Here is a 24,616-nt window from a genome sequence, read left to right as displayed (position 1 = left end):
ACGAACCTGAGAAAGTGTTGTGTAGCTGAGCTGAGCCCTTTGTGAAACTTTAAAACTGTCCTCCAGACTGACGTTGAAAATCCACCAGTTGTAAACTTAACCCCCTCTTTTACGAAGTCGCGTTAGGTTTTTATATTTCCAGCTGTGGCAGCATTAGCTCCGAAGCTCAAAGGAATTCTATGAGCGTCAGAGCTAACACTGCTGTGGGCGGCAATAAAAAAAGCCTAACGTGGTTTGTGAAAGAGGGAGGGGGGGTTAGAGTATGCAAACTTGTAGGGTGTACCTTTGTATTTGCAGAACATTTTGACGTAATAGAAAAGATTGGTACAGAGGTTGAACGGGGAAGGCGTTCCAGACTTCCGCGTCATGTCTCTGATCAGTGTGGCTCTCCCAAATTTCCACTCGGTGTCAGACTGCGCTTGGATCCTCTGGTAGGTGTCGCTCATCATTGCTATCAACAGGTTGATCAACACAATCAGGGTCACGACCAAGTAGACTCCGAAGATAAAGCGGACAATGACAAACGTGAAATGGGGAGTCCTGTTGAGCGGAGGCAGGCACTCGGGGTCAATAAGGCCAAAGAGCGAGAAAAATAAGACAACAGTGATGTCAACGGGGTCTTGCGTCGTGGAATCGTTCTTTGCTGTTCCGTTTTCATTGGCTATTGACTGGTTCATTGTGGGCTCAGGGTAGACGGGCTGGTACACTGCGGATAGCTGCATGGTGAAGGCCACGTGGAACAAGCCCAAGATGACGGCAAACCGAGTCAGGTCTTTTATGAGGTCCCGGATGATAATAGCCCATGGCCCGAACAGATGATGAAAGGTGAGGAACTCCAAGAACTGCACGAAGGATAGAGTCATGGCAACCCCCAGGAACATGTTTCTGGCGAAAAGGCAGTGCAAGCGATCTGTGTCCGTGAACAGAAAAGCCAGCAAATGGCAGAAGACGGCAACAGCCGAGAACCCTAGAACAAAGAGACGGATCCAGGCGAGGCCCGCCCTTTCTCCGCGGTGGGTGAATTCCGAGACCAGAGTTCCAGAGAGCCAAGCTAAGAGCAGCCATTCGTTCCAGCACGGTGTCATACGCTCTTCGTATACAGGACTCAGTGGAGGGTAAACAATCGTCAGAATGAACAAGACGAGCAGGAAGATATGGGACGCCAAGTGAGTCATGAATTTCATAATTGGGATTTTGTCGAACCCGTGCTTGAGCGGTAAAGAGAACACCAGCCACACGAGAGGAAACATCAAGAAGGAGAAAAACAAGAGGGATAGTTTCCATGGTGCCCACTGCAGGCTGCCATACCAGATGTCCGATAGGTACTTCTGCACAGCTGGGTGCGCCACGGCATCCTTTTGTTCACATTCAATTAAACAGTCCAGCATAGTCGTGCCCCTGTGGTCCAGAGCACGAAGAAGACAGCCGGCACTTTTGCTCCCGGAGGCCACCGAGAGAAGATCCGTGGCCATGCGTTCGCTGTATTTGGCAGCGTGGACGAGGTCCGTGGCTCGCTCTTTCTCTCTCAGAGCCGCGAAGCTGAACGCTCGCGAGAGCTTGACAGCTGCATCCAGGGGAGCGGCGGAACGGAGGACAAACTCCTCGATGGCTCTGTTGTTTTTCAGCTTCCCGCAGGCCATAAGGTCAAAAATAAACTGCAAGAACAAACACAACAGATAAAAGACAAAGCAAAATAGTTAAAAATAAAAAAATGTCCTCGCAAATCAAGTACTGAGAAGATACATATACGGAAAATTTCAGTTCAAAGTAGCCTGACCCCCTCCTCCCAAATAATCAATTCAGTTGGATTACATAGTGGCATCACGGATTCAATGGATGCAATGGATTGAGTTTGGAGCTTGGAATTTATTGTTCATGCAATCAGTGGCGTAGCGAGGATGAGAGGCGCCCGGAGTGTGGGCACCCTCCCCCACCCTCTTCTCCGCCTCCCGCCTCCACACGCCCCTTTCCTGCCCCTCCTGCCACGTGTGCACCCCTTTCCTTCCCCCGCACCTCCGTAGCATTCCTGGTGCGAGCGGCGACCCCCCAACCCGCTGTCGAGCCGGCGTCGGCTCTTCTTCCGACTTCACTTCCTAGGTGCGCGTCCAGGAAGTGACGTCAGGGGAAGAACCGACGCTGGCGTGACAGCAGATTGGGGGGGTTGCTGCTGGCGCCAGGAATGTTAAAGAGGTATGGGAGAAGGGAAGCGGGAAGGAGGGGGAAGAGAGGAGGATAGGTGCCTGCGCCCTCACCAAGACGGCGCCCAGGGCGGTCTGCCGGCCCCTCACAGCCCCTCCCCCTTTCTACGTCACTAGGCCCGGTTGAAAAAAAGGTTACACTTGTACTCATTTCTGCACTGACCTGACCCTTCGATGCAGTGGCATAGTATGTGGGGTGCAGTGGGTGGTCTGCCCCGGACATAATCTTTGTAAGGGGCGTGGGCATCCCTCCTCCTCTCCGCTCCCCCCGCTCACGTGTGCCCCTTCTCTTCCCTCGTACCTCTTTAATTTTCCCTGCAGGATCAGCCTTATAAACTCTGTTGCTCGCGGCCCGGGAAATTAAAAAGGTACAAGAGAAGGGGGAGCACACATGCGGCAGGGGAGGAGTTGGGAAGGGGGTGGAGAATAGGGCAGGGGAAGGGCGCCAACACCCCGTGCCACTCGCCCTCACTACGTCACTCCTTCCATATAAGTAACTCAAGCAACCAGTTAAATTTTGAGCATAATAAACAATAATAATAAACTTTATTCTTATATGCCGCCCTACCATACGTTCTGAGCGGTTTACAGAAAACGAACGCTGTACATTCAGTGAGGCATACAAACAGTTAGGGTTAAAAAATCCATCAAATTTCACAATTTTTCAAATAATTTAGTTTTTTAATACCTTCCTAAAAGAGTAATAAGATTCTGCTAAGGGAATGAGAGAGCTCAACACAGCGTTCATTTCCCCCGCCTGGAAAGCAAACGTTCGTTCATGAAATAGTGTGACGCTGTCACTTCCCTCCCCCCACCCCCCCTCCATCAGCCCAACGCTCGCTTGCCTTTCTGTCCTCGATGAGTTTCAGGGTGTCGTCGCTCTTCCTCAGCAAGAAGCTCATCACTTCCTGGTGGTTTTCCCCGGCCGCGTATTGGATGGGCATCCTCCCTTCTTTGCATTCCAGCGTTGGCGAGGCACCGCACTCTATGAGGAATCGCACGGTGTCCAAAACGCCAAACTGCGCGGCAAAGTGCAAAGGGCTCCGCCCGTTCTGCTCGGTTTAAAGGTCATGAAATAAAAAGAAGACGGGTTTAATGTCAAGCACGGTTTTATTACTTATTACGGGTCTCTCAGTGCATTCAGCACAGAAACCTTCTTCCTTTACTCAACCTCTGAATGGCTCGTGAATGGAACACCTGATCACCACTGTCAAGAGCATAAGCAAACTAGACACAAACAAAACTAGTCTGTGTTATTTGAACAGGGCTTGTGCAAACCACAATTACATGTCAATCAATCAAGAAAGGAAAGTTGATACATGAAAAAAGGAAGGTACACGGACAAGACAGTGGTAAAATATAGAAGCAAAACAGAGAAAACATTGGCAGAAATCCACAAAGACAACATAAAGTGGAGATGGCAAAAAAATGGAGGCGTGCCAAGTCAAAAATGCAAGAATTTTCTTAGAAGACCCAACGCGGCTGTGTTTCAGCACAGTGCCTGCCTCGGGGACAGTGGCACAGCCGTCTTTCTCCAAGGAACTGATCTCCCACACAGCCGCATTTGATTTCGTGTTCTCTCTATTTTTTCCCCCTGAAGATGTGCTTGACTTTCGCGTCTCCCATCTTTTCTTGATAAACTCATCATCCCTTTTTGCCCTTCCCAGACCCTTAGATCATTGTTCTTCAACCACCGGTCTGTGGACCGGTTCCGGTCCACAGAAATTTCCTGCCGGTCCACAGGGCCAGCGTGTGTATCAGGCCCAAAACAGTGTTCTTCAACCACTGGTCCACGGTGCGATCGATGCAGTGTTATCTTCGAACCAGCTCCCTCTTCCTCACTGATTCAGTGCACGAAGCTTACGGGCAGTGGCTCCTACGGGCATCCTGCGCCTGAAATGGAAGCCTTCTCTCTGACGTTGCAACTAGAGAATGACACAGTGAAAAAATTGGTCCCCGTCACCGCCCCGTCCCCGTCTCACCATCCTCTGCACCGCCCCGTCACCGCCATTCCCTTCACCGCCCTGTCACCGCCACTGCAACCCCATTCACCGCCCCGTCACCGCCACCGCTGCATACATAAAAACCTCAAACGGGTACGATTTTAAATACTTTTCTTTATTTACGTATAAAGGAAACATTCTTTAAAACTTTAAAACTTAGTTAAATATTAGTTAATAACTATACAAAAACAAACACGACATGTCATTTTAATGCTTACAATGTTAGCCTACATGGTAAGTAGACGCGGCCGCTGTACCTAATCGCGGCAAAGATCTCCCTGCCGTGATTAGCATAGTGACCGCGGCTACGGCTGCAAGTCTCCCCTCCCCCCAGCGATCACGGCAGGAGGGCACCCAACCCCTCCTGTAGACCCCCCCCAACGGCCCTCCCGACAATCGCAGCAGAAGGGTACCCAACCCCTCCTGCCGGTCCTCCCAATGGCCTCCCCTAAGATCGCCGGCAGGAGGGTACCCAACCCCTCCTGCTGGACCCCCCCCAACGAACCCTCCCACCCCGGAACCCCCTTAGTCTTACTTTCCAAGTTGGACCGGACAGCTCCTCGCTCGTCTGACCAGCAGGCCTGCCTCCGTCCAAATGAGGCGGGCCCGCCCCTACCCTGCCCAACCCACAGGATCCTAGGGCCTGATTGGTCTAGGCACCTAAAGCCACTCCCGCTATAGGAGGGGCCTTAGGTGCTTGGGCCAATCAGGCCCTAGGATCCTGTGGGTTAGGCAGGGGAGGGGAGGGGCGGGCACGCCTCATTTGGACGGAGGCAGGCCTGCTGGCCAGACGAGCGAGGAGCTGTCCGGTCCAACTTGGAAAGTAAGACTAAGGGTGGTGTTTCGGGATGGCGGGGTTTGTTGGGGGAGGGTCCGGCAGGAGGGGTTGGGCACCCTCCTATTGGCGATATAGGGGGCCGTTGGGGAGGCCGGCAGGAGGGGTTGGGCACCCTCCTACCAGTGATCATAGGGGGGCTGTTGGGGAGCTGGCAGGAGGGGTTGGATATCCTCCTGCTGCGATCGTCGGGGGGGGGCTGTTGGGGTAGGCAGGAGGGGATGGGTACCCTCCTGCCGCGATCGTTGGGGAGGGCTGGTTCTGTCGGCATGAAGGGCTGAGCACCTTCCTGCCGGCGATCGTCGGAGGGGGGGCGGGTTCTATTGGCAGGAAGGGTTGATCTGACAAATGAGGAGCCAGTATATTGGGGGGCGGAGTCAATGCGGCAACGTGCAAGTTGGATCGAGAGTTGGAGGAGACAGACAACATGGCGGAGACATCAAACACCCGGTCACGAACACGGTGAAATACAGGTAAATAGCGGTTCCTAGAAGGGGGTACATTGGCCTGCGGGGACAAATCTTTTCACCGTTTTTGCGGGCGGTGAAAACTTTTGTCCCCGTGTCTGCGGCGATTTGGCTTTGGAGTCTCCATAACCCGCAGCCAAACCGCAGCCACGCCGCAGCTCCCTGCGGGGATCGCTCCCCATGTCATTCTCTAGTTGCAACGTCAGAGGGAAGGCTTCCAGATGAGGCACAGGACGCGCAAGGAGCCGCTGCCCGCAGCTTTGTGCACTGCGTCAGTGAGGAAGAGGGAGCCGGCCTGAAGATAACACCGGGGGGCGGCATAAAATGGCCAGGCGGGAGCAGGTCAGAAGGTAAGGCCTAGCATAGAGGGAGGGAGACAACAAAGGTAGGGGGGAATGATTTTATTTTTGAATTTAGTGACTGAATAATGTAAATTTTGAGAATTTACATCTGCTGTCAGTGTGCTTTGTGTAGTTTAATTTTGTGGTTAACCATTATGTGTTGTTAATAAGATTATATTGTGTATCTGAAAAATGAATGGAAAAAATAGTGTTACAATTAGTACTATTATGGGGGCGGGGTCTGGGGTGGAGATTGGGTAGAGATGGGCGGGGTCTGGCCCATGACTTAGCCCAGTGTTCTTCAACCGCTGGTCCACAGACCGATGCAGGTCCACAGAATAATTCTTTTATTTCTGCAGGTCCATAGGTGTAAAAAGGTTGAAAAACACTGCCTTAGATTGGCTGTTCACAATTTACGAATTCTACTACACTAGAAAAACTAACTTTATGGAACGCCATGCCACCTCAACTCCGCCCTGAAAATTCACTCAACAAATTCAAGACTAAACTAAAAAACGTTCTTATTCCAAGACGCATAGCATAGCATCTAAATATTTCCTTTCCAACAGCCTGCTAAAATATACACAAAACGCTTTTAAGAAGCGATCCCCATTCCTGGTGTTTTATCCTCCCCCCCTTTTCCCTTTAATTAATTTATTTTTAATGATGTAATTATTAACTTTCCCCTCCCCCTTTCCCCTCAAGCTAATGTTTGTATTTGTAATTTGTCTTTTTAATGATCACATTTCCCCACCCCCTACAAAAATTTATTTTAACCTTTCATTTTTAGCATCGTAAACCGGCCAGGTGCTCGTCGATGGTCGGTATATTAAAATTAATTAAACTTGAAACTTGGTGAAACAGGGGACGCCTGTCAGGGAGCCTTGTGTGGGAGATCAGTTCGTTGGAGAAAGGATGTTGTGCCAGGATGTCAGGACGCCAAGACTGGATGGGAGCGGTTATCCTGAGCTCGAGTTGGAGTTGCGGCTTGTTAGCGTAAGAAGACGCCGTGACTGGAATTGAGCTTGTATACCGAAATTTTTATATCAAACCAAGCTAAATTGGATTAACTTGCAGTTTTGGCGTTTTAAAAAAAAAATTTTAAGTTTTGCTGCAATTAAGGACAGTTTGATTTGATGCTAAGGCTAGTCTTGTGGAGTTTCCTTGCATTTTGGTGTTAATAACCTTTCCCGTGTTGTGATTTTTTTGTTTGTTTTTTTAGAGCTTTTTGAAAGATTTTATGGCACATTATTCCCAAACTCCCTCTTTTACGAAGGCATAGCACGGGTTTTAGCGCCAGCAGTGGCGGTAACTGCTCCGACACTCAGCGTTGGTATGTCTTCATAAAAGAGGGAGAAAGTTTGTTCAAATCACTGCTTATACATGTGAGTTTTGAAGTGGAGTTTTTTTGGGCCGATGATTAATCGCGACCTTAGAATTACAGTGACAATTTTCAGTATTTTTAACTCCGATGACTTCCGGACTCTATCTGACATGTAGATGTTACAACACTCACGAGGATTATTTGCAACTTAACCGTTCCTTCATTTCATAAGAAATTACACAATTCTCTAATCAGTGCTTATGACAGACGCCGGTTTGAGAATCGTGCTTTTAGACGAAGGACTGGTCCCTCCCACACCTAAAAGGACTTGATGTGGGTGTTTGAGACTTGGGTGATTTTTAAAATTTTTTTTAGAATAGGGCTTAAAGTTAGACTTTAGTGGCGGTCTTGGCAATTATTGCGCAGACTAGATGGACTAGCCCAGTGGTCTCAAACTCAAACCTTTTGCAGGGCCACATTTTGGGATTTGTAGGTACTCGGAGGGCCTCAGAAAAAATAGTTAATGTCTTATTAAATAAATTTCAAGTTTGCATGAGGTAAAACTCTTTATAGTTTATAAATCTTTTTGGCTAAGTCTTAATAATAATATTGTAATTTATAGCTAAAGAGACAGATGATCAAGAAATCTTTGTGATTATGATAAACATACCGAGGGCCTCAAAATAGTACCTGGCGAGCTGAGTTTGAGACCACTGGACTAGATGAACGTACAGATAGGCTATTTTTTTGGGGGAAAAAATCACCCAACCCACACACACATTTTGGACTTTTGTTTTGAGAATGGACATTTCCCTGCTGCCTACTTTGGGCACCTTAGGTCAGAAGGGAACTTACACGTTTTTATTTGTGTAATTATCTTGAAATATCCACCCCTTTTACAACACCGTTAAAGCGTTAATTAGCGCAGCCCGGTGCACTGAATGCTCTGCGCTGCTCCTGACGCTCATAGGACCTCTATGAGTATCTGGAGCAGTACAAAGCATTCAGCGCACCGACCTGGCGTGACAGCAGATTGGGGGGGTTGCCGTACGCACCAGGAATGTTAAGGAGGTACGGGAGAATAGAAGGAGGTGGGGGGTATGTTAGGGATCTCTTTTTTCCTTTAATCCAATGGACACAGGAAGAATAGAAATCGCAGAATAGAATAAAGGTACTATACCTTGTCCGTGACATTAATCTCAGCTCCATGCCCTAGAAGTGTTCTGATTGTTTCAATATGACCATTGGCCGCAGCCAGGTGGAGGCAGGTCTGACCCCGCTTGTCTTTCAGGTGCAGCTGGGAGGTTGATTTGCTTAGGAGGAGCCCAATGACCACCGTGTGACCATTGTGTGCTGCAAGGTGGAGAGGAGTTGAACCCTAAGATGCAAGCATATCAGTGTTTACCTTAAAAACAAAATCAACATATGGCCTACCAGTAGGGTTGCCGGATTTTCCAATCGGGAAATCTGGACCCCTAGACACGGCCCCCCAGGCCCGCCCAGTTCTGCCCATCTCCGTCCTGTAACGCCCTAATCCCTCCCCCAGCCCAAGCCTAGCCCCATCACTCGCTGCCTGCTCTAGTCGGGCAGGGAGGAAGTCCACACATGGACATATCGGGGGAAATCCAGACGTCTGGTATCCCTACCTACCAGAGCAATACACTAGTATTTAAAAAAAAAAAAAAAAAGTATACAAAGTTTGTTTTCTGTATAACTCAGGCAACATGATGAATTTCAATAAAATTAGGATATATCATCCAGTCACTGTTCCCTCTAAGCTAGGCGGCAGCCCTCAAACTCTATTGCTGCCAATGGGGGGCAGATGCTTCAATATCGCGTTTTAAATCACTAGAGTTCCCTGCAGAGCTTGCCTGCCCCTCACAATTGAAAATGTGGTGGTGAAACAGCGCCACCCACTGGAAGGATTACACTGACCAATACTCATTTTGGTGCCTCAAATGGGTATATTTGACCTGCTGATTCCAGAAATGGCGCCAGTTTTCTCCTATCAGCCCTAGTTTTTGAGATACAGAACATGTGCCATATACGGCTCTTCACTCTGCTCACCCAATTAAAAAATCAGGATATTGTAATGTAGTGTTTAAATGACTATCTTTTAAGCATGAAGGAAACATTAAAAATGGAAAAAAGTGTACAACATGAAAATGTACTTATTTCATACCAAAAGCACAAGTTTATGATACAAACTTTCCAGTCATTCGACACACAAGAAGCTCCTTTTGTAAGACTTCCGAGAGTGGGATCTGCCAGGACAATCCCGCATAAGAGTCTAACAATAGTCTGCCATCATTTGCGCATCCCATCTTCCTTGGTATTTGGCTTCTATTGTTTTTCTCTTGGCGAAATCTTTCACCTTGCTCTTCGCTGAAGTCACTGAGGTTCTCTGGACAGCGATCTAAGTGACTGTGCAGCCAAGCTTGTTGAAATGAAAGAGCATATCCTCTACAACTTGTGTGTAGTTGTCTGACTTCTGGTTGCCAAGAAAGTTTGAACAAATGAAGACCTGGTACATGATTCGAACTCATTCACTGATGCTATGAAATGTGGGTCATTTATAAGTTGTCTGATCTGTGGACCATTGAAAATTCCTGCCTTCAGTTTTTCCATGGTAAATCCAGGTAACATATGCGCTATGGGATCCATAATCGAAACAGACGCCTATCACGGACGCCAGTCTCCTCGCTTCGGGAGCTCAATGTCTCGGTCGCCGGACAAGGCATCTTGGTCGATCAGTGTTTTGGAGAGCAGAGCCATCCGACTGGCATTGCTAGCTTTCCAGCTGCTGTTGATGAGCAAGTCTGTTCGGGTTCTCCGGACAGTGCCATGGAGGTGGCCTATGTCAATCGTCAGGGGGGAACCAGGAGTCATCTGGTGGCACAGTAGGCAACTCTGCTCATGGTTTGGGCAGAGACTCATCTTCTGGACATTTTGGCTTCTCAAATAGCGGGAGTGGAGAATGTCCAAGCAGACTTCCTCAGTCGTCACGTGCTAGATCTCGGAGAGTGGTGTCTTGGTCCTGCAGCCTTCGAGTTGATTGTGCAGACTTGGGGGTCACTCGGCCCTGGACTTCATAGCCACGAGTGTCCACGCCAAAGCGTGGACATTTCCCCGGACAAGTCTTCCTTTTGAGGACATGGCTGGGGGTCCGGCGGCTTTTCAAAACCCGGCACTTTGGGTTTTGGAAAGCTTCTAACAAATCGCTGTCAGGCAGGAGGACATCCGCACATGCACCGATGCCTTCCTGCCCGACAAGAGTAGGCAGCGGGGGTGGGGCTAGGCATAATGAGGCGGAGCTGGGTGGGCCTGGGGGCGGGCCTGGGTGGGCCTGGGGGGTCCGGATTTTCCATTTGGAAAATCTGGTAACCCTATGTACAGGAGCAATCCTCTGCCGGCTATGCCTCTTTCTATATAGCCCAGCATCCTTCCAGCTACAGCCACCGCCTTGTCACACTATTTTGTCGCCTTCAGATCCTCAGACTCTATTACCCTATGGTCCCTCTCTTCATCCGTTCATATCAGCCTCTCACCTCTCTGCATTACTCCGCACTTCTTTGCATTGAATTTTAGTTGCCAAACAGCCCATTCTTCTAACTTTTGCAGATCCTTTTTCGTGTTTTCCACTCCCTCCGGGGTGTCCACTCTGTTCCAAATCTTGGAATCATCCACAAAAAGGCAAACCTTGCCTTCTAACCCCTTCGGCAATGTTGCTCACAAATATATTGACTCAGCACAAGTTATTCAACTGTCGCAATGTGTTTTTTAAATAGGGCCCTGCCACTTCCTGGCTTGCGATCATGAGCACGTTTCTCACAATTTCTTCAAAACTTATTCTACACTTTCGCTCTTCTACCTTTTTTCTGAAAATTTTTGCACCAGTCTATAAGAACTATAATCTTTCTCCAGAAAAGGATCTGGGTGTCATTGTAGACAATATGATGAAATCTTCCGCCCAATGTGCGGCGGCGGCCAAAAAAGCAAATAGGATGCTAGGAATTATTTAAAAAGGGATGGTTAACAGACTAAGAATGTCATAATGCCCCTGTATTGCTCCATGGTGCAACCTCATCTAGCGTATTGCGTTCAATTCTGGCCTCCTTATCTCAAGAAAGATATAGTGGCGCTAGAAAAGGTTCAAAAAAGAGCGACCAAGATGGTAAAGGGGACGGAACTCCTCTCGTATGAGGAAAGACTAAAAAGGTTAGGGCTCTTCAGCTTGGAAAAGATATAGCTGAGGGGAGATACGACTGAAGTCTACAAAATCCTGAGTGGAGTAGAATGGGTACAAGTGGATCGATTTTTCACTCCGTCAAAAATGACAAAGACTAGGGGACACTCGATGAAGTTACAGGGAAATACTTTTAAAACCAATAGGCGGAAATTTTTTTTCACTCAGAGAATAGTTAAGTTCTGGAACGCAATGCCAGAGGATGTGGTAAGAGCGGATAGCGTAGCTGGTTTTAAGAAAGGTTTGGACAAGTTCCTGGAGGAAAAGTCCATAGTATGTTATTGAGAAAGACATGGGGTTGCCACTGCTTGCCCTGGATCGGTAGCATGGAATGTTGCTACTCCTTGTGATGCTTTATGGAATGTTGCTACTCTTTGGGTTTGGGCCAGGTACTAGAGACCTGGATTGGCCACCGTGAGAACGGGCTGCTGGGCTTGATGGACCATTGGTCTGACCCAGTAAGGCTATTCTTATGTTCTTAATAAGATTCAGAATCTCCAGATTGAAAACCATGGTAACTGTCAGTGGTGTAATAAGGGGGACGTGGGAGGGAGGAGGGGCGGTCCACCCCAGGCGCAGTCTTCCTAAGGGTGCAGCAGCCCTCCTCCTCTCCTTGCTGCGCGTGCATGTCCCTTGCCTTCCCCTGTACCTTTTTTATTTCACCGATGCGAGGCATCGGCATTCTCTCTAATATCACTTCCGGGACCCGCGCCTAGGAAGTGACATCAAAGGGCGAGCCGACACCGACGTGGGCATGCTGCTCACGCCGGAGAAGTTAAAAAGGTACAGGGACAGGGAAGAGGGCGTTTGCTTGGGGGGGGGGAGGCGGGGAAGAGGGGGGAGGGGCGCCACCGCCCCAGCCGATGCTCACCCTTGCTATGTCACTGGTAACTGTTTATGTTTAAAGCAAAATGGCATCTGCGCTTATCTTGGCAATGCCCACTAGGTGGTGGTAATGTTTAGGTGAGGTGGCCAGCATGAGTGTAACTTTTTATAAATTTACTCAGGATGAAATACCCCAAATTTTATTGAAATTGGTTAGGTTTTGACATTTATGTATAAAACAAGCTTTGTATAGTTGGTTTTGAAACACGGTGTCCACGGCATTGAATATCCGGGTCAAAGTTCACCACCTTGGATTTAGCTTGCCAAGCCATATTCAGCAGCTGGATAAGGCAAAAGATAAGACCTGCTTTATAGGGGGGGGGGGGGGGGTCCATATAGCTGCTAGCCTTAGCTGGCAGCTGTGGAATATTGGTGGTGACCGGCTATGTCACGTGACATAGCTGGTCACCAGCCAATCTGAGGAACCGGATAGTCAGTGGGAAATAGTCAGCTATCTCCCACTGAATATTGATGGATAGCTGGCTAAGTGGTACTTAGCCAGCTGGAAGCTGTTCTTAGCCGACTAAGTACTGCTGAATATTAGGGAGGGGGGAGGGAATGAATATAGATAGATAATTTTTTAAGGCAGACTTAATGGGCTTTGATTTTTCCACATCTCTGCTCTCTCCTTTACATGATTCAAAAGAAAAAAAATGATACCATGGGAACCAGGAATCTTGCTGCTGTGGCTTTTGTTTTGGGGGAATTCACAGGTTCATGAGCATCCCCATCTCCCTATGTACCTCTGTGTGCCAGATATGCAATCCCATTGAGTATCATATCTATTCTAGATTAAATTTCTGTGGGACAGTGGCGTAGCCAGACAGCTAATTTTAGGTGGGCCTAAGCCCACAGCGGGTGGACATCACTCTCTTTCCCTCCCTCCCCCCATCCTGCACAGCCGACTCTCTCTTTCCTTCCCTTTCCACTCCTCAATCCTTGCAACAGATTATTTCTCTCCCTCCCTTCCCACCCCATGCAGCAGATTCTTTCTCTCCCTCCCTTCCCACCCTATAGCCCGTACAACAGATTCTTTCTCTCCCTCCTTTCCCACTTCCTCCAGCCCATGCAGCACATTCTTTCTCTCCCTCCCCACCCCCTTCAGCCCATGCAGCAGACTCTCTCTCTCCCTTCCCACCCCTCAGCCTGTACAACAGATTCTTTCTCTCCCTCCCTTCCCATCCCCTCCAACCTGTGCCGCAGACTCTCTCTCTCCCACCCTTCCCACCCTCCAAACCGCTTATCTTTTTAGATCGCCAGCAGCGGTTTCTACACACTGCTGGCAGATGACCCAAAATCCTTCCCTCTAACACATTTGCATTTTGTGTCAGAGGAAAGACTTCTGGGTCAGCCACCGGCAGCATGTAGGACCTGCCGGTGGTGGCCTGTAGCTGCTGGGTGGATGGGCTTGACCCCAAACTGAGTTGGCAAGGCACATCCATGGTTACGTCCCTGGTGTGCGAGTGCCCATAGGGAAGTGCATAACATGGGTAACATGACATTTTACATTTGTAGAGAATTTAGTCATAAATTATTGTGAATTATTTTGCCTCTCTCTTACCTGCAAATTGGTTGACATATCTACCTGGACCCCTGGGTAGTTCAGTAGAAGTCGGACTAGGTTCTCGTGTCCTGACTGTGCAGCCAAATGTAGGGGAGTGTAACCTGACTATAAATAAACAGAAAATCACAAAAATGCATTTGCTGGCATGTGTAGTGATTCACGGGGCCCGATATTCAGCTGTCGGGAAGTAGCTCAGATAGATTACATTACATTACCCTGTTGTCTTCTATCCCGCCAATACCTTTCAGTTCTAGGCGGTTTACAACAAGAGTTGGCCTGGGCATTTTCAGGGAGAATGCATGGTTAATAGATGTAGTATGTGTCGGGCTCTGTGGAGGGTCGATCAGGTTTAGTTAGATCAATTGACAAATTTTTTGAATAGAAAAGTTTTAAGTTCTTTCCTGAATGTTTTGTACTTGTGCATCATAGTCAGCAGATTGGAGAGGTTGCGGTCTAGTTTCGCTGCTCTGGTGGCTAATAGTCCATTGTATATTTTTTTGCTTTGTATATCTTTGATTGGGGGGTGGGTAAAGTGTGCATGAGTTCTCCTTAGTCTGGATGTGTTTTTCCTGATTAGGCGGTTGCTCAGATAGCTTGGTCCGTTTCCATTTAGGGCTTTGAATAGGGTGCAGTAGAATTTGTATTGTATGCATGCTTGCACTGGGAGCCGGTGTAAATCTCGGAAAGTGGTAATGTGGTCATATTTTTTCAGCAAGTAAATCAGTCTAAGAGCTGTATTTTAGACTGTTTGTAATTGTTTTAGCATGTTGGTTGGGCATGACAGGTATAGGATGTTACAGTAGGCCAGGAGTCCTAGTCTTAACGCTTGTACCAAGAGTTTGAATTTTTAATTGTTGAAGTATTTTCGGATTTGCCTTAGGTTGCGCATGGTTGCGAATGCCTTCTAGATTGTTTTGCTAATTTGAAGTTGCATGGTGCAGCCTTTGTCTATCATTATTCCCAACAGTTTTAGATTGGGTTGCATGGGGTATGTGATGGAGTCTATTATCTAGGCTTGGTATGGTTGGGGTTTTGGTTTTTTCTAGAAGTAAGAATTTGGTTTTGTCTTGATTCAGCTTTAATTTGTGGTCTCCCATCCATTTTGACACTGTTTCTAGTGCAGTGTGTATTTTGCTCGTTGTGTTGGGGTTGGTTTGGTCGAAAGGGAGGAGGATGGTGGTTAATGCTGACCTTGGATATTCAATGCCGGGCCATTTTCGGTGAATGACATCGAATATCAGAGGGTTTTTTTTTGGTTTCTAAAAAGTTAACTAGCTATGTCAATAGTCAACCAGTTAAGTTACAATGGCCAAACACAAGACTACTATTTATGTGGTCCAATTTGCCCACAAAACTTAGTCACTCAGGCCCAGGTTCTCTAACCGGTGCCGAATTTCAGGCGCCAGTAAGCACCCAAGTTCTGTAAAAACGCGCCCTTTAAACAACGTTTTTCAGTTCAAAGATTTTATTGATTTTAATATACAGCAAGAACAGGAAATGTTAACAAGGCAAGATACAAATAAGCTGCACAAAATAAGGAATCGCAAAATGTCGACGAACAATACGATACAACAACAACAAGACACTCCTGATTCCCATCAGCCGCCCTCCAGCCGTCCTCTCTGCTCGTGTTCTGTTGGAGGCCAGGTTCCTGAAGAAGGGCTCCTCCCGAAACCAGCACGGTTGAACCTTTCCTCCTGGCGCGGTTTTTCCGTCGGTGTGACAGTTTTGGATAAGTATTGTTTATTTTTGGATATGTTCTTCACCTTTTGGCATGGTTTTTGATTTCGTTGTGATTGTGTGCGTGCTTTCTGAGGGGGTTCGGCTGGCAGGGTTTGTGTGGGGGTCGCTCAGGTTGCTCGCTTGTGTTGTGTTGAGTTTTATTTACTCACTTTGATTGTTGATTGCTTTGATTCTTGCACACACAGGGCGCTCGATGATGGTGTGCGGGTGAAGGCTTATGGCCTTGACCCAGAAGTGAAGTGTCGGGGCTGTGCTCCTATCACTGAGGGTTCACACTGAGAGCGCCCTATAACATTATACAGTGTGACATGCTTTTTTTGACTTGGTACCCTGTATTTGGCTTATAAGTTGTGAGACAAGTTGGCACTATGGGCTTCCCCCACGCAGACCTTGATGTGACTTGGTTGCCTTCCTTGTTTTTTCTAGAACAATACGATACAGCAGACTGATCTATGCCGATCTAACAGGAGAGTGTCAGCACAATCTGCAGCCAACATTGTACACAGTATTCAAAGCACCCCATAGAAATAAAGATGAGCCACAATATGATATATATGTTCAAATATTGGTAACCATAAGGCGCTTACTGATGCCTATAAAATTGGCGCCAGAATTGTACCTCTGCAGATGCTTTAAGCCACTAACGCCACTGTGAGCATGGCTAACATGACCATTTATTTTTTTCATCAAAACGGGACATCTATTAATTTTAAGTCCCACCCCTAATCCCGCCCTGGCCCCGCCCCCAATTTCTTCCATTCATTTTTCAGTACATACAATATCTTATTAATTCATAATGGTAACCATAAAATAATTTTTAAAAACCCACAATGCACACTGTACGCAGAGAAGTTAATTATTTACGAGTTTCAGGGTTTTTTTTCAACAATGTCAAGGGAGATGATGTTAAAATATGCAATGTCACCTCAGTAACTATAGAGAAATAGACAAATATAGTGCAAAATATAGACAGCAGATATAAATTCTCAAAACTGACACATTTTGATCACTAAATTGAAAATAAAATCATTTTTCCTACCTTTGCTGTTTGATGATTTCATGAGTCACTTCCTTCCAACTGTGCATCCAATCTTTCTTTCTTTCGCATCCAACATTTCTTTCACAATCCAGCCTCATCCTCTTTGGGTCCAGGTCTCTTTCTCTTTTCGTTCTGTTACCCTCCCCAGATCCAGTGTCAGTTCTCCTTTGTACCTTTGTTCCAGGTCTTCTTCTCTCTCCTTCCTCTATTATGATCCTGCATCTCTCTGTTCTTTCTCAGGGTCTCTCCCCCTCTGTCTAAACCTCCCAGAGTCCTGCATCTGCTTCCTTCCTTTCCCTTTTGGTCCAGTCCTTTCTTTTTTAGTCTTTCTTCTGCTTACAACCCCCCCCCCCCACACACACACACACACACACCTTTCTCTGCCTCTTTCTCTCCTTCCTTCCTCCCTCCCTCCTTCCTATGTCCCCCTCACTGCCTTTCAGCCTTTGTCTCATCCCCTCCCCCGAAGCCAGCCAGCCTACCTCCCTCCCTCTCTGTCGTGCTGAAGCCAGCCAGCCTGCCTGTCTGACTGCCTACCTTCCTCCAAAGCCTGGCCTACCGCCGATTCTTCTGCTCCCCCCACCTGGTCCGCCGCCGCCACATGATGCTGCTTCCTGCCTGCTGCCACCGCTGCAACAACCACAGGAAAGGCATATCCAGGCACCAGCCCAGAAGAGGAAGTTCCGGGCCAGCCAGGCAGCGACTGGAACTTTCTCTCTGACATCAGAATTGACGTCGGGGAGAAAGCTTCTGGGCTGGCGCCTGAACATGCCTTTCCAGAGATTGTTGCAGCAGCAGGCAGGGAAGCAGGGAGAGAGCTCATTCTCAGCGATCACCTGTCCCGTTGTCCCCACACACAACTTCGGGACGCTGTCTCTGAAAACGGGACATTTCGTCATCCCGAAGCTGTGCGTGGGGACAATGGGACAGGGGATCTGATAAAGGGACGGTCCCGTTCAAAACGGGACGTATGGTCACATTAGGCACGCTGGAAGTGGCATTAGGTGGCCTAGAGTACCAAGATCCACTGACTCCTCTGAAAGTCTTCACCGCATGCCACTGACTGGTGCTGAATATTTAGGTTTAGGTTTAAATGCTGCAGCGGATGTTTTAAAAGTAACGTCAACGACAGAGTTTAAATATGGACTCATGTGCAGCTGTTGTGTAAGAGCCACATCTTACCTCACTGGTATGTTCTTTATTGTGTTGAGTTTCAGATGAAGACTTTGGGGGTTCACTGCACATTGTGGCTGGCATGCCGGTGAGAATCTCTCGGATGAAGTCCACTTGACTAAAGTGGGCTGCCACATGTAAGGCCGTAAATCCAGTCTGTTGTGGAAAGGGAGAAAAACACACTCCATGAACAGGCCAGAAGATGTAGCTTTTTCTTCTTGTCAGTATATCAATTTGTATTTGTAGCACTAATGTGTTAGAAATTATTGTAGACGTTTAAATACTTGAAAAGTATTAATAGACAAATAAATCTTTTTTCAGGGTCAGGAAAGATGTAGAATTAGAGAACATGAATTGAGTTTGCCGGGTGTTAGGAGTAGGATTGCCAGATTTTCCAATTGGAAAATCCGGACTACTAGACCCACCCCCCCAGTCCCGCCCAGTTCTGTCCATCCCCGCTCTGTAATGCCCTAATCCCTCCCCCCAGTCCTTCCCTAACCTTGTCCCCTGCTGCCTGCTGCCTGTGGATTTCTTCTTTGCCCAACGCGATTTGAAGAGGCTTTTCAAAACCCGGGTTTTGAAAAGCCATCCGTAGGACCTGTCCGTGGAAATTCAGACATCTGGTAACCCTAGTTAGGAGTAACATCAGGAAATGCTTTTTCACAGAGAGAATGGTGGATGCCTGCGGGACCTTTCCGCTGGAGATGAAGGGTACAAAAACACATGGAATAAACACAACGGATCCTTATATTGAAAGAGGAGAGAATCAAAAGCAAAACTTAAGTGATCTTCACACTTTAAACAGGGCATGGAAGGGTGTAACCTGTACAAAGTGGCATGTTGAATCCTGGCTGCCTTTTTGGGCAAATGGATGAACTATGTAGGGGTCCTTTTTTCTAAGCTGCGTTTTGGGACTGATGCATGCTAACCATTCAGTCATTTTTTTATTGGAATTCTTTTTAGGGGTATTTATTTGACTGGGTGTACAGAGAGTTGGATCGAGGGTAAGCGTTAAATGCGGTGTATTTAGTTTCAAGTTTATTAGGTTTTTATATACCGCCTATCAAGGTTATCTAAGCGGTTTTTACAATCAGGTACTCAAGCATTTTCCCTATCTGTCCCGGTGGGCTCACAATCTATCTAACATACCTGGGGCTATGGAGGATTAAGTGACTTGCCCAGGATCACAAGGAGCAACGTGGGGTTTGAACCCACAACCCCAGGGTGCTGAGGCTGTAGCTCTAACCACTGCGCCACACTCTCCTCCAATACAATAGCAGAAGTGAGCCAAGTATAGAACAATGAAGTCATTGTGACATCACTGATGAAGTTGGCTTTTATTGGTGGAATGAGGCATTATGACATCAGGGAAAGGGATTGGGACTTGTATACCACCTTTTTGTAGTTTACACAAAGTACCACACTCAAAGCGGTTTGCATACAGGTACTTCAAGTACTTTCCCTCTCTGTCCCGGTGGGCTCACAATCTATCTAACGTGCCTGGGGCTATGGAGGACTGAGTGACTTGTCCAGGGTCACAAGGAGCAGCGCGGGGTTTGAACCCACAACCCCAGGGTGCTGAGGCTGTAGCTCCAACCACTGCGCCACACACTCCTCCTCCTAGATTTTAACAAGGCCATTGATACGGTTTCGCTTAGACAATTAATAAATAAACTTATTCTACACTCAATATGGGCCCTAAATTTACTGACTGGGGTGGGGGGAACAGATTCTCAAAACCAAAATCTGCCTTTAATGTGCTTGCTAAACCGGTTCCAGACATGCATGTATTTTAGCGGTGGATTATCAAAGCGGCTTACTGTGGTCTCTTCCGAGTTTTCTAGCAATCTCCAATACTTCCATGCAAATGTAGTACAACGAGGTCATTAATATTAAAATGAGCACTCCGAGCGATTCTCACATTTGCGGCCAAAATTTGCTGACAGGTCTGAGCTGTCATTGCCTTAATTTCTGATCGGTGCCTGAATGCGAATTGGCTTAGGCATTGACAAGCTCAGACCTCCCCAGATGCAAATTAAAATTAATTTTAAAAAACAACAAACAAATCCCAAATTGAAAATCGGTAGGAGAGATGCCCTTATGTTATAATGCCCTTATATCGCTCTATGGTACGGTGGCACCTCGAGTACTGTGTGCAGTTCTGGTCACCATATCTCAAAAAAGATCAAGCGGAATTAGAAAAGGTACAGAGAAGAGCAACAGAAATGATAAAAGGTGTGGAATGCCTTCCCTATGAGGAAAAGCTAAAGCAGCTAGAGCTCTTCAGTAGAGAATGACACGGTGACAAAATTCATCACCGTTCCCGTCCCCGCGGATAACCGTGGGAAATAATTCCATGTCATTTTCTAGTGTCTATTTCAACCTCAGTCCTTCTACACCAGCATTCTTCAAAGCAAAGCTTGCGGGTCAGTGGCTGTGGCCATTCATACTCTGATTCTTCCCTCTTTCCTTAAAGAATGGCATGAAGATGGTTTCCTGCGGTTATCCGCGGGGACGGGAACGGTGATGAATTTTGTCACCGTGTCATTCTCTACTCTTCAGCCTAAAGAGACAGTTTAGGGGTGATATGAAAGAGGGCTATAAAATAGTGAGTGGAGTGGACAGGGTAGATGTGAATCGCTTGTTCACTCTTTCCAAAAATACTAGGACTAGGGAGCATGCGATGAAGCGACTAAGTAGTGGATTTAAAACAAACTGGAGAAAATATTTTTTCACATATGTAATTAAACTCTGGAATTCATTGCTGGAGAATGTGATGAAATCAGTTAGCTTAGCAGGGTTTAAAAAGAGAAGTCCATAGGCCATTAGTGAGATGGCTTGGGGAAATTCACTGCTTATTCCTAGGATATGCAGCACAGAATCTGTTTTGATACTCAGGATCTACCTAGGCACTTGGGACCTGGGTTGGCCACTGTTGGAAACAGGATACTGGGCTTGATGGAGTTTCAGTCTGTCCCAGTATAGCAGCTCTTATGTTCTTATGTGAGCCAAGTATAGGACAATAAAGCTATTGTGACATCACTGATGAGGCTGGCTCTTAGGCATTGGTGGAATGAGGCATTGGTGGAATGAGGCATTATGACATCACAGTCTCAGCTATAGAATGTTGCTACTCTTTGGGTTTCTGCCAGGTACTTGGGACCTGGGTTGGCCACTGTTGGAAACAGGATTCTGGGCTTGATGGACCTTCAGTCTGTCTCAGTATGGCAGCTCTTATGTTCTTATGGCTCAATAGATAGTACTGGACTTTTAATCTGTGTTACTTTATATGTTTCTTGTTGTCTAGAGCTAGGCAGATCCTTATAGAATTATCTCCTAAAATGTGCTTCTTAAATGCATGAAAACCACTCATGAGATGGGTATCACAGTAATTAAAGCCCTTTCTCAGGTAGAACACCACTTTACAAAAATGAGCCTTTTTTTTTTTAATTGCCAGCCCTGTATGCTGATTAAAGTGCGTTGTTTTGCAGTTAACACAGTTTTGCCCTGAGTCAGTGGCATAGAGAGGGTAGGAGATGCCCCGTGGGGGGGGGGGGGGGGTTGGCACCCCCCTGCGCTCTTCTCCACCCTCCGTTCCTTCTGTGGGGTATGGAAAAGGGGACCCTGCTCTTTGGGCACCTCCATGGCATACTCGCGCCCTCCCTTCCCACACCCGAACCTCTTTAAATCTTCGCCAGTGCAAGCAAGCTCTCCAGCCTGCTGCTCGCACTGGCATTGGCTTTCTCTCTGATGTCACTTCCTGGCTCCGCGACCCGGAAGTGATTTGAGAGGGAGCTAGGCTAGATTAGATGCTAAAACTGGCAAACATTTTAAAAAGGTACGGGGGGGGGGCAGGGAAGAGACAATGGCAATATGGGGGGGGGACAGAGTCTGCCCATCCCCCTTTACTGCACCACTGCCCTGAGTATCTGGGAGATTTTCCCGACAGGGCTCAGGATAGAGGAAGGAAGGACTTGTAGTTTGGAAAAAAAAAGGTAGGCCTCATTTAGTGCTGGTATGTTGCCTTAGGCCAGGGGTGTCAAAGCCCCTCCTCGAGGGCCGCAATCCAGTCGGGGTTTCAGGATTTCCCCAATGAATATGCGGGAGATCTATTTGCATGCACTGCTTTCATTGTATGCTACTAGATCTCATGCATATTCATTGGGGAAATCCTGAAAACCCGACTGGATTGCGACCCTTGAGGAGGGACTTTGACACCCCTGCCTTAGGCGATTATCCAATTGTCACAAGCAAACCCTGTTTTGATTAAAGCTTCCTGTACTATGTAAAGATGAGAATCACCTTTGTATCTTATAAAGTTGTACTATGGGTCCATGATTCCACATTCTTGACTCCAGTTCAGGTTTGTCCTGCCAAAAGCAGTAACCTTCTCAGACACAAAGATGCTTTTAACCCATATATAGAATAAGCAATGTAGTTGGTCTCGTTTAAAAATCTGGATAGCAGCTTTCTGGAATCCCTGTTCATTTCTTGTCTTCCCGCCTTGCCAGACACGAGCATCACACATGGTCTGGTCCATCAGAGAGAGTTTGGTTCAGTTACGGAAAATAATGTCACAATACTACATCGCATTAAATTTTAATTGATGCTCAGCTGTTTTAATAAAACACACAGTCATTAAATCCACAATGTAATGTGTGATGAAAAGCAGGGAGCCCTTGATGTAATAAAAACTAGAGCACTGAATACTGGTTATAAAATGTGCCCTTTTAAAAACCTGTGATGCATTTTGTAATGAATTTTTCTAATTTCCTGGAAAAATACTTAATTAATCAAAGCTGAATGTTTTATCTGTTTTTGTTTTTTTAAAATTTCCTCAGCATGCCGGTATGTGGGTCATTCCTGTGCGTTAAGATCGTTTTTTTACCACTAGGGTAAATTGGCTGAATTTTCCATTTTTAAAATATTAATGGCCATGTGCTAATTTTGCAATTAGTGCACAAGTGCCAGCCCCTCTCCTCTTCTCTGCCTCCCCCCCGTACATCTTTAAAAGTTCACCGGGGCAAAAAGCATCTTCCACTTGCTGTTTGTGCCAGCCTCAGCTCCCTTCTAAATTCACTTCCTGGTCGCGGGACCAGGACATGACATCAGAAGGATGCCGAGGCTGGCGCGAGTAGCAGGGTGGATGTGCTGCTCATGCCGGGGAACATATCAAGAGGTACGTAGGGGAGGTGCACGGCGCAGCGGGGAAGAGTGGGAGCAAACAGCAGGGTGGGGGAAAACTGAGGGGTGCATAGCATGGTGGTGAAGAGTGGGTGGGCAAACGGCACAGCGAAGGGCGCTATTGCCCCGAACACCACCCTCCCTCGCTACGCCACTGCCTACCAGCGCCTAAGTTAAGAGGGAAACACCTTTTAAGAGTTCTTTTAAAAGACATTTCCAGGTGCTTACCAATTCCTACAAAAACAGCGCTGGTATCGCACCTCCAGAGGCGCCAGAAATGGCATTAGGTGCCTGTGGGCGCCTCCTTAGGGTGATTCACGTCAAAAGTAGGTGCTGGAAATGTAGGCCTTGAAAACCCCGGCCTATATTTTCAACTTCTACCTTTGCCGGAGGTATGATTCTCTAAATGGCGCGATCGTACGATTGACATGCGATCGGTGGCTCCTTTTAAGGTGGCCACCGATAACGGCGCCATTTACGGAATCCGGGCCTAAGGGCTCGCGTGCTAAGCAAGTGCTAATTGTTCAGCACAGCGCAATATTATAAGGAATGTGCGTGCGTGCAGTAGCGTAGTAAGGGGGGTGCGGGGGAGGGGGGAGTCCGTCACAGGCACGGTCTTCCTAAGGGCATGGCACCCCTCTTCCTCCTCTTCTTGCCGCATGCCCATGCCCCTTGCCTTCCCCAGTATCTTTTTTACTTCCCCAACACGAGTTTGCTGCCCGCTTCGGCACTCTCTCTGACATCACTTCTGGGACCCGTGCCTAAGATATGACATCAATGGGCGAGCCGACACCGACTTGGGCATGCTTTATTATTTTATTTATTTATATACCACTTATATCCTTATGTTCCGGTGGGCTCAAACAGTATCTAGTGTACTTGGGCCAATGGGGAGGTTAAATGACTTGCCCAGAGTCACAAGGAGCCGTGAGTGATTTGAACCCACAACCTCAGGTTGCTAAGGCTGTAGCTTTAACCACTGCACCACTCTAGAAATCAAAATGTAGCAAAAGTGATCCAAGTGTAGGACAGTCAAGCCATTGTGACATCACTGATGAGGTTGGCTCTTAGGCATTGGTGGAATGAGGCAGTATGATGTCACAGTACCAGCTCTGGTTATCAGAGGCTGAAGCTTTTCACTCATTCATTTTTCTATACTATTCTCCCAGGGGGGCTCAGAACAGTTTACATGAATTTATTCAGGTACTCCAGCACTTTTCCCTGTCTGTCCCGGTGGGCTCACAATCTATCTAATGTACCTGGGGCAATGGGGGGATTAAGGGACTTGCCCAGGGTCACAAGGAGCAGTGAGGGATTTGAACCCACAACCTCAGGGTTCTGAGGATGTAGCTCTAACCAGTGCGACACACAATCCCATGTTGTTCAAGCCGGAAAAGTTAAAAAGATATGGAGAAAGGGGGGGGGGGGGAAGGCGGGGGAGGGACACCACTCACCCTTATTGTGCCACTGCATGCATGATAGATATTGGTATGGATATCAACTCCTGACATAAGACTTGTATAAAGGCCCATTCTAACTTAAGTTAGAATTTTATAAAGAAAGGTAGGTGGCTACTTCTCCATAAAACAGCACGTCCTTTTATCCTAGGCGCTG

At 47.3% G+C, this 24,616-nt stretch overlaps 1 protein-coding gene across 1 annotated transcript in view; it reads right to left on the bottom strand.

The window, feature by feature from the left end:
* The window catches only part of LOC117353577 (serine/threonine-protein phosphatase 6 regulatory ankyrin repeat subunit A-like), a 182,252-nt gene that overhangs the window by 5,960 nt on the left and 151,676 nt on the right, over nucleotides 1-24,616 (bottom strand). Inside the window, exons 22-26 of the mRNA XM_033929680.1 lie at nucleotides 17,828-17,974; nucleotides 13,861-13,968; nucleotides 8,349-8,546; nucleotides 3,044-3,250; nucleotides 284-1,655 (exon numbers count right to left, since the gene is read on the bottom strand). Coding sequence (XP_033785571.1) covers nucleotides 284-1,655; nucleotides 3,044-3,250; nucleotides 8,349-8,546; nucleotides 13,861-13,968; nucleotides 17,828-17,974 — 2,032 coding nt within the window. The remainder of the gene's footprint in view (nucleotides 1-283; nucleotides 1,656-3,043; nucleotides 3,251-8,348; nucleotides 8,547-13,860; nucleotides 13,969-17,827; nucleotides 17,975-24,616) is intronic.

The sequence above is a fragment of the Geotrypetes seraphini genome, chromosome 2, assembly GCF_902459505.1.
Source record: "Geotrypetes seraphini chromosome 2, aGeoSer1.1, whole genome shotgun sequence".
NCBI classification, from domain to species: Eukaryota; Metazoa; Chordata; class Amphibia; order Gymnophiona; family Dermophiidae; genus Geotrypetes; species Geotrypetes seraphini.
The sequence above is the reverse complement of the archived record's forward strand: the minus strand, read 5'-3'. Positions and strand labels throughout refer to the sequence as shown.